Source organism: Antrostomus carolinensis, unplaced genomic scaffold (genome assembly GCF_000700745.2).
Source record: "Antrostomus carolinensis isolate BGI_N321 unplaced genomic scaffold, ASM70074v2 scaffold38710, whole genome shotgun sequence".
Lineage (NCBI taxonomy): Eukaryota > Metazoa > Chordata > Aves > Caprimulgiformes > Caprimulgidae > Antrostomus > Antrostomus carolinensis.
Window position 1 is genome coordinate 1,118 of NW_010289801.1, and position 10,317 is coordinate 11,434.

A 10,317-nucleotide genomic window follows, 5' to 3' on the forward strand; every position below is an offset into this window, starting at 1 on the left:
TCCAACTGAAACAATAGTGTTACAGTTTGACCTTTTTTCATTTTATTAGCACAAAATCATGTAGAGTGAAGACAGCAAAAGGAACATACACATATACTTAGAACATGGAAAACTCGCTGCACAAATGGGAATTTCTTCCTTCCTGTGATCTTGCCAATTATTTCTCCACTCACCTTGGGTACTAGAACTAGAGCTCGCAAGCTACAAACCCCAATTTTACAAGCCCGCAGCACTTCCTTTAAAAAAACCCAACCAAACAAAAAACAAACCAAAAAACTAACTGCAGTTGCATTACCAAAAAGGGGCTCAGCCTAGGTTCAGAACTACAATTGCTGTTAAGAGAACTGAACTCGAGCACTTGAATTCCCAATTCTCCTGCTGACTGGTAACTTTTGGAGCAGATCCTTTACGTATTTAGTATCATACATCATCTTTAAAACAAAGGAAAAACATTTACACAGTATGTGCATACACCCTAATGTTAATACATGTATATTCATTTTTACACAGTTCAGTGATAATCCATTCTACAAGCACAGAAGCATTCGGGTGGTTATTTCTGACCACATAAATACATCAGTTGCAGAGATCGCTTACGGTTACAGATCTTCTTGCAGGAACTTTTACAGTGGCACTTGGATAGTCAGTTGGTCCAGTAGCTTTGCAACACCTATACACACATAGGGACAAGTAAAAAGAGGCAAGATCTTTACAAGCCAGTAGCTGAGTAATAATACCAATAAATTAGAATAAAACAGTTCAGATATACCTCCCATAGTATGAAAGCCAGCATTTACAAAATCAGGAAAAAAAAAATTCCATTCAGATTGCATGGCGACAAACAAGACGGGTGTTTGCCACAGTACAGAATCAACGAACCCACTTTCAGTGTCCAGTATTACTGGTAGGTTGTGGCACATGGATATTTAATTGCTGTGCAAGGACAACACCCTCAGACATTTTCCTAGGAATTGTCTTGATTATCAGTCAGAGGGTAGAGAGATCCATCATCAAAAGTCAGTAACTTTGTCCTTTCTTCATTTGGGAATAGCTGAAAGTGGTTGCTTTATTCCAACAGATGGCAGACATTTCAGTTTAGTTAGCCATGCAGTTGTTTTGTGAATAAGATTAATCACACAGATTTATGACATCCATGTTTTTGCAAAAGAGAGCAGGTAGTTTATTTCTGGTTTCAATACTTCCCTTCCATCAAAGGGGGCGTACCAGAATCGTGGTCTGAAAGCAAAGTATGATAATCTCTTAAAATGAATCACTAGAACAGAGCTCTACCTTGCATCTACTTAACAAGTACAGAATTCACAAGAATATCCTGAGCACACAGGTGAGAGCAAGAACTACTTTATGGAATGATTTGTGAGACCAGCCTCACCAAACAAAAAAGCCTGAGTTTCACAAGCCTAAATAGTAATACACACCTCCCTTTCCCCCCGCCCCATGACAAAAGGGTAAACTTAAGCAAAAGTGGATATTCTACAGATTAATTTAAAAAAAATTGAGCAAGTGACTATTTGGTGTTTCACACAAAACTCAATCATTTGTAAGTTTTGATGGGGCGATCAGTCAGAGACAGACTATTAAAACAGGGCTCCGAACTGAAAAACCACTGCAGTTGAAATAAAACTGGCTTCAATCAGCACTTCTGATTCCACTGGCCTCATAAAGTATTTTTACAGTAGCTCCAGTTGTCCAACATGAGTTACAAGGTGCTGTTCCACAGTTACTGCCACTCTTCTGCTGTGAAACATACTTCAGGCTTTCAGACTACTCTCCTGTTGTTCCACAAAATTTCGGAGTGAAGGGCTGACAAGTCTATCCAATGTCTTTAGTTTTCCTCTAGACTGCATTCCTAGGTGTGCCATTGTGAGTCACTGCTTTCATATTTGAGGTGCTTGATTGATGATTGCAGATTCTGTGGGAGGCAACACCTACTTCAAAGACTTCATGAATGGCTTTGCGGAAGCAATGAAAATTGTAGTCTATCAGACCTGTCAAGGAGGAGGGGGAGGGAAGAGGAAAAACTGCTCAGCTTGGCACATTTACATAATCAACAGAGCTTCAAAATAAATATAAAATGTTTCATTTAACCAGCAGCTATTTTGCTACTTATTTTAGTATGAATTTAGATTCAGAAGATTTAACTAAGTTTTACTGATTACAATATTTATTTAGACTGTCTCTGGTTTTAGGACAGGAAAAAAAAAAAAAAAAACAAACCTCATTTGGAATGCAAGGTGTATATTAATAATTAAACAGCAGGTGAGGGGACAACACAAGACTCTGCCCCCAAAAAACAAGCTAGTACAGCACAACCATCACTTGAATGTTATCTTGCACTTTATGTCATTGATACATATCCTAACTGTGGGGATAAAAACTTTGAGATCAAAGACAGTACAGCTATTAAAAAACACATCTGTCTTTCTTTTTAAAATGCCAAGGTAAGTACTATCACCATTTAAGTCAAATACTTTGAAAGTAGGGCCTACGCTGTCATTTCTACCCCGTAACATATGCAAGACAGTTTATACCATCATCTCCTACAGGTCCAAGCAACTACATAGTTGGTCAGACCTGCAGTGTATTAAACACTTTGTTCTAAGTTCCTACCACATGCTGTACTAGCCTACCACTGTTGATTTCTTCAGTTATATGTTAAAAGAATTACACCAGTGCGACACATGATAGCAAATATGGCTATTCACAATACAGCAGCTACCAGGCAGAACATAATAAGCATCACTCCATTCTGCTGATTCCACTATAGCAGATGGTAGTAACACAGGCCACATTAGCTACACAAGTCATTTCACAGGACAGTGATTAAAGCAATGATTCACAAGAATAAAAATAAGACCTTTTTATACCTATCTCTAAGAAAAGATAAATTCCTCCCAGAAAAAAATTAAACAAATTTAGTTACACAAAAATCAAGGTGACTTGCAAAAGTCATATTAATATTTTACAGTTGATAAAATCAATTCAAAACAGGCAAAGTCCTTACCTTTGCGCTCAAAACTCTCTTCTCTAAGAATACAAACTAATGCCAAAAACTTCGTTACTTCCTTTAAGTACAGGACTGTTGTGTTATTGAGCTTGATAATTGCCATTGACTCTTTATCATAAGCACTTCCAGTGCCATCTTCCTTCAACCTAAGAAAGAAGGAGTTAACCCAAGACATAATCTAATAGGCATGCATATGTAACGTCACGACAAGTATTTCTTAAATGCAGTTAGAAGAGTATCACTTACACTGAACGTGAGCAAGTGAAGAACCCGTGATGCAAGTCTTAATACTATTGTAAGGCCATTATCACACTTTAAGTTTCTCAGAAAAGCTAAACCTAAACAGAGTAGAGGCCTTCACTATATACTATCTTAGTCCTGCAGTTAAGAGCAAGCTATCAGCATGGATTCTTTTGATATCAAACTAAAGAGCTGTGGCTATTTAGTCACTACTGTTTTCAGCTTACAGCTGAGCATCCTTAATGGAGGTGGTACTGTACACTGGTTATAGCACAGTTTACCTTCAAACCAAAGAGTTGCTGCTTCTCACCGAGTTTACAGTGCCACAGTAACGTATCAAGTGATTGAAGATTCTAATGCAGGACCTCTACATAGAAATGTCAATGAAGTGACATCTCAGCAAAATTACTTTTGGTAAATTAATAGAAAGGCTTCCTGAGTGAGGCTGGGGCACGAGGGGGGCTGCAACAGGGAGCAGGACACTTTTTGGTCTTAAACGAAACCAGCTTGCATTTACAAGAAAAGATTAGGATGCCGCTTTCTATCTGCAAGTTATTAGTGTTAATTAAAATACTGTAGAAGCAAAAGATGTATCACAAGCTATTTCTAAGCACTCACTCCTAAAAAAACCCAAAATATTTACACATCCCCAGGTGGACCCATCAGAAGACAGATCATTATAAATGTTTCTTGGCAGCACTGTATTTTCTAGGCTACAACCACAGTTTTAAAATAAAATTACTGCTTCTCCAAAGCCAATTCAAAAATCTCTTGTGAAGTCAACTGAGAGAAATAAGCACTATATGCATCCTTCAGAGGAAGTCAGCAAGAGCCAAGTTGACCTTGGAAAAGCTATTCCGTTCATACAGCGACAAATCTCAAAGCAATGTGACTGCAAGTTACACTTACGAGCTATGGCATGCTACCCACCACAGTGACTTGCAGGTATTACCAGACTTGCACCCACTGTGCCAAATGAGACACAGCAGTATTCATATTTTACATGACTTTACTTGACTTTTACAAATGTCTGCTGTCTAATACCACGAGTGGAAGGAAACAAACTGAGTACAAATGCTCAATCCAGCTGCCAAATAATGTGGCTTCATTCTAGTTATTTCCAGAACCAATGTGCTCTGCAGACCAATCGATAGCATCTTGCTGGATGACAAAGCCAGCCCCACTTGCACACTTTGCAACCTATTCTGTAACTTTTAAGGACTTTTTTCCTAAAAGTTTTTATCACTTACCCATATATACAGGAAACATCTATCACTACATCAATCATGTCACAGCACAACTCATATGACTGCATGTCCACAGGGGAACTGTCTGTTGCGATGTAGATTTTGCTGACTACATCGAAGAGAAAAGCTTTTTCAATGCCTGAATTCTTCAGAAAGAGAAAGAATTTGGATGAATTTTTTAAAAAACTGCATTTAAAAAAATCTCAAGTAGAATTCATACACTTTCACATTCTTAATAGCAGGAAATTGCCTAAACATATCCGATTTAGAAGCTTAAAGACAGAATCAAGACTTACAGCATATAGTTTATAAATACAATACCCTTGTTGCCATAGTACATATCAACATCACCTTCTAGTTAACAAAAGTAAAGCTGGGGACTCAGTTAGAATTCTTTTAATTTATTATTTTCCAGATCATAATTAAGGTTACATTTTACTATGCTTCCAGAACCCAAATTCAGCAGTTTTCCTCTTCTGTGGTTCTATTACCTGCCGAAGAGCTGCACACTCACATCCACCTGACAGACCAGGCTCAGAGACAAGTTACTTCATAATAGTATGCTGACCCTTAAATTTTACGCTTGTAGTATCTTGACAGTTCAGCTTCTGTGTGAGGCAGTTGCTGTGTAGTTTAACATGCAGAGCAAATAAAATCAGCTTCCAAACTTAGGACTCCATGAGGAGTATCGCATTATGGCAGTTAAGGGTATGGGGAAAGCACCAAGCCAATTGTACCATCCCATTTGTAACCGAGACCTTTGTCAAAGTGCACGTGCTCATACTATGTTCAGAAGCCTGCACAAGTTGCCACATACATACTATGGATTTCAGGCAAAGCTTAATTTCTATTTATGCACCAGAAAGTGCGATTCCTTATCGCTTCATCCTAGTCTTAATACTCAAGGCAGCCTCCTGAGCACATCCAGGTGATCTCTTCAAGGCCACGCTCCATACTCTCATGGCTCTGAGATGGGTGAACATTAATGTGCCCACTACCCACAGGTTATTACAGATAGCCCCCTACCAACAGAGGAAACAAGCACTGTGCAGTAGCATGGGGGGACACGTCTGATCCACACAGCTCCTCTCAATCACAACTGGTTTGGTTTGTTGTTTTTTTTTTTTTCCTGTGTTGTCCACACGCCTGCAACAGCCTCACAGATATAACTTAAATGAGACAGGCTACTTCAGCCTTGTTTCTAAGGTGACATTTTGTTTGTATACAGCAGCAAATTTCTACGTCACAAATTCCTTAAGAAATGCAAACGCTAAAAAAATAAGGTCAGAAGTCTCACAGACCACATGAAATAAGACAGTTTAGTTCAAGGCCAGGTTCATATTATGAAAAAAGTCTCTTGCCAGTACAATTACATTAGCGTACTAAGTGCCTTAGCAGACTAATCAGTATATCGTGCTGGCAGAAAACCTCCATACTGCCAATTATAACCAGCCAAACTATGCTTCGTCAGTATTTAGAGAAACACACACAAAGCACACACCAGTACAATTTAGCTGTGGTAAAGAGCCTCTACTGCAGACAACTGTGCCAGCAGAATACACCAACATGAGTGCCACCCGAATCTCCCAAGGGCAGATCTAGCCAGCATTTCTTAGCGGAAGGACTTGCTTTACCATTCCGTGTATTTCACTCAAAGTTCCGTTAGATCAACACTTACTGATATAAAGATATTTAGCAGATTTTCCAGCGTTGGTAGTTGTGGAATGAGCTTCTGTACCACTTTACTGAAGGCTTCAAATATTGAATGGTCATAGATACTGGTCAAATAAAAGCTGAGATGAGGAGGGAGGGGAAATAAAGAAAAAAGAACAAAGATTCAAAAGTATTTCAGAACTGCAATAGAAATGTTAAAGCTATGTTTTTTAACATTCAGGACTGATGATTTAGCTGGGATGCCTTTATCACAAATATACCTGGCCACTGCACCAAGAGCATAATTTCTGAGTGAATGGAGTAAACATGAAACAGACTTCCCCCTCCCTGGGAGATGGGAGAACAGAGAGAAAAATTTGAACGTGCTTTCACAACACACACAGCCTACAGAATGCTTATCACAAAGGTGTTTTTCCTGGCATTCCACTTCGTTCACATTAACACCAAGAGATACTGTCAATACTTAAAGGCTCCACAAGAATCAGAACAGCAGTAAAAACAGAGAAAGGATTTTAAGGTGTCAGTAGAAGACACCTTAAAAGCGAGACAAATATCAAGTAAGAGACTAAGCTTTTAAAACCAATCATGCTGAAAAATCAGTGCTAGCTAGGACTAGAAGGCAGGCAGCTTCCCTGCTCCTTTCCCTGCCCCTGCTCCTCCAAGCCATGTGTAAAAATTCAGCCTATTACGCTGAATGAAAAGTATGCAAAAGGACCATTAATTATCAGTGAGTTTATGAATAAATTTGTTGACTGGAATCTAATACAGTAGCCTGCCTTATTTTAGTCTGCCTAATAGCTGAGGCTTGGCCATAAACTCAGCAGTGTATTTTATAACACGAGTTTGTGCAAAATTAAGAAACTAACAAGGCCCTTGCTCTGGTCCATCCACCATTACATCTAAAAGCCATTAGTCTGTATGCGTATCAGCAACAGCAGAATCTTTAACTCACCTAAGGTGAAGTTTTTCAAGCCCAGCGTCGGTAAGGTCATCATTAGCCCTCTGATGAATATCCCTCTGAGTTTCTATTTTATGGTCATCTGATAAACCATCAACTTTATGAATAAAAACTTCAAAGTTCATTTCCGGGTTGACCTTGTAGGCTTTTGAAACTGTAATGTGGAGTCTTGTTAAAGCTTCCATGTAGTCATCCTGTAAATCAGTTTTGGCAGGAATGAATGACAAGGCTTTGTCTCTGATAACTGTTCCATTCTGCACAAGGATAAAATATTTCAGCGCAATAACTTCACGTCACTCCTTTAACTAAACAGAAGTATGGGAGAAGAGAATACCTTGGAGCGTCAGAAATCCAAGTATCTTAGATTCTATTAGGTAAATTAAGTTGCGTTAGCTATACAAGGCTCAGCCACACAAAATTAGGCTTCAGAGCAAAAGGCAGGTTACACTTCAACTCCGTCAGAAGGCAGCAGCGATCTCCAAGACAGTCCTAATAACCAGGTAATCTCCCACAGTGAAATTCCTATGGTCATTAGAAGCTACCCAATAGTACCAGTACTTGAAACTGAAGTCAGAAGTGTGTTGTTATTAAATGAACTCCATAAAAGTCAACAGCGGAGAGAAAGGAATAATTCAGGCCATGTAGCACAGCAGGTTCTCACTATTATTGTAGAAAAGGTAAGTTCAGAGTACGCGCCCCTTCCCACTCTCTCCACTGGGAGCGAATGTTCCAGTCACTTCACAAAACTAAAAACCACTCACCGAAAGTTAGATTGCCAATGCATCCTTTCATACTTAACAGATGTTTTACGAACTTATCTGAAAATATAAATTATTAACTTCGCGATCATTCCTCTCGCACACAAAGCAAAAACTTCCTCGTCATTCTTAGTGATTTGTATTTACCTGGGCATCAATAACATATATTAGAGCACCTGTTCCTCTGAAGATCATCTCATAATCAAATGTTGGATCAAAAAAGTCCATTTGTCCAGGAAAATCCCATATTTGGAAATTCACAAATGAACTGTTGGAAATATCATCTTTGTAGATCTTGTTGGTACTTTCCAAGAACAGAGTCTCATTGGGAGACATTTTGTGAAACACCACCTGTTAAAAGAACACAAATAATGGTCTCAACTTTATCTTATTAGAAGAGATTGGTAAGAGTTCTGTGACTCGAATCTTACAAATAGGTTTGTCCATTGTCAAGTGTTCAGTTTCCTTTTGGTAGACAGCTTCCTGCATCAGCTAAGGAAATAACCTACCCCTGATCTCAGCCAAGCAACCGCATACAGTTAAACATTTTCACAAGTCTAAATAACACTACTGCCTAAAGACACAGTCATCCCAGTTACTCTTTCTTCCCTTGCAAGTCTAACAGTATTTTCAAATTATGGTATATTAGCCAATTCAGATCTGGAATAGAGCCACGACGTTAACGAAACAACTGCAAGCTTTTAAGAACTGTTCCTTTCTAGTCCTAAAAATTTCTAAAGGAAACTTTGCTTTTCGTGTGGTGTCAAGTGTTATGACACAAGATAATCAGACTGTTCCTAAACTACAATAAAAGCATTCAACAATAACATCTCTGTTTTAGAGACCGGAATAGCTAGGTAGTTTGCCATCTATTAACAACCAGGTTATGTTTGCTGACCCTCTCCTTTCAAGTACCCTAAAGAAACGATGAAAGCTTTCACACTAGTTTGTAAACAGTTTAGCAGCAGTGATGAAAAACATACTCATTGCTAGTAGTCAAAAAGCTCCACTGGGCTTTTAGCCCTTCCCTGAACAAACAGAACTACCATGTAACTTCACAGCAAAGCAGCCTGAAGCAAAGCAGTCATTTTCAACAGGGAACATTGCTCTAAAACAACTCAACTGTATATTACAAAAGTTGCTACAAACATAAGGCAGTCAAATGCTAGGACTGCAAAAAGAAACAGTCATCCATTAAAGAGAGCTAGTGCAACAATCTCTGTCAAAAAACCTGCAAGACAAGCAACTCCACACTCAGTCTAGTTAATGGATTGTTTAGTGAGGTTGAATGTAGTACAGCAGCCTAGGTTTTTAAGACCAAGGGAAAAAAAATCAGTTCCTCAAGGCAAACCTTTGATGAAGCCAGGATCTAAACAAGGTTTTTAAACAGTAGGACATTTGTATGGAAAATAAGAACAGTTCTAGATATGTAGTGGCTAAACTGCAAGGACTAGAAATTCCTTAGGGTCTGCAGCACAGTTTTAAAGCATTCTGAAATCAATGTTCCTTCTTTGGAACTCACAGTGTCTCCCACAGGAAGCAGGACAGAATTAGTGAATCCAGTTTAAAGCAGATGAGTCTCCGAGAAGCAATGCCATCATCCCCCCTTCCCCTCCTTCCCAAAGCAGTGTGTTTCATTGGATTGATGTTCCCCATCTGTTTTTTAATAGGGGAACCAGGACACGGTTTTCATCAAACTCCATTTCTATCGCCTAGCACCTACCCCGACTCTTACTCAGCTTTACACAGCTTTGATAAAGAAAATAAAAAGGCTGTGGAAGCATCTGATTGGAATCACGCAGCTAACAGTGATGCCGAGCAATTCTGACTGGGCATACACAGGCAGGACAGAAAAACCTAGTAAATAAAGTTCCTTAGAATCTGCTGAGTTTCTTCGCTATGGCCAACACTCATTCCAAGTGTTTCTTTTATATCTTCAACATCCAACAGTCTCATCAACTTCCTGCTTTTACTACATTTTAGTAACTTTTCACTGTTGGCTTGAGCACTCTTAGCAGTACGCTCTTTCAGATTCTTTTTATCCCTCTGGATTTCCCATTCACATCTGACCTGCCACAATCTCTGAGTTTTCAGGACTTCTTTTATTTCCTGACGTGTCAACCTTTTCTCTTACAATAACTTTTCTACAACAGCACTTCATTTTATTTTTGAATTGCAGCAGTTAAGCTGCATTCCTAGTGCAGTATTTCTGAGCCACCTCCATGTTTGCAGATAGTCCTTTGTTTGTTTGGTATTTTTAAATTCACAATTCCATCTCAACTTTCAAGTATTTAACCTTCCTTGGATTCATGAGCTGAATTTGTCTGATATGTTCATTCCCACCACCATAAACTTTGAACAGACTCCCCAGGAAAGCATATGTTTGGTTTTGGTGTTTTTGTTTTTTTTTTGGGG

General features: G+C 38.9%; 1 protein-coding gene across 1 annotated transcript; it reads right to left on the minus strand.

Annotated features, from left to right (window-relative positions):
* Window positions 1–1,454: 1,454 nt before the first annotated feature.
* On the minus strand, window positions 1,455–8,249 carry RRAGC (Ras related GTP binding C). Its single transcript, XM_010171478.1, has 6 exons — window positions 8,050–8,249; window positions 7,139–7,338; window positions 6,191–6,305; window positions 4,516–4,658; window positions 3,023–3,171; window positions 1,455–2,006 (listed from the first exon to the last, which is right to left on the minus strand). Exons 1-6 carry the CDS (start codon window positions 8,236–8,238, stop codon window positions 1,855–1,857), a joined length of 948 nt encoding a protein of 315 aa, XP_010169780.1. The 5' UTR covers window positions 8,239–8,249; the 3' UTR covers window positions 1,455–1,854.
* Window positions 8,250–10,317: the final 2,068 nt, after the last annotated feature.

Bases quoted from the DNA above. Each gene is read 5' to 3' on its own strand.
- RRAGC (XM_010171478.1), bottom strand. From the start codon at position 8,238: ATGTCTCCCAATGAGACTCTGTTCTTGGAAAGTACCAACAAGATCTAC. The intron at 6,306-7,138 runs GTGAGTTAAAGA...TCCTCATCTCAG, and splicing joins CTTGAAAAACTTCACCTTAG to CTTTTATTTGACCAGTATCT. The intron at 3,172-4,515 runs GTAAGTGATAAA...CTTCTTTCTTAG, and splicing joins GATGTTTCCTGTATATATGG to GTTGAAGGAAGATGGCACTG.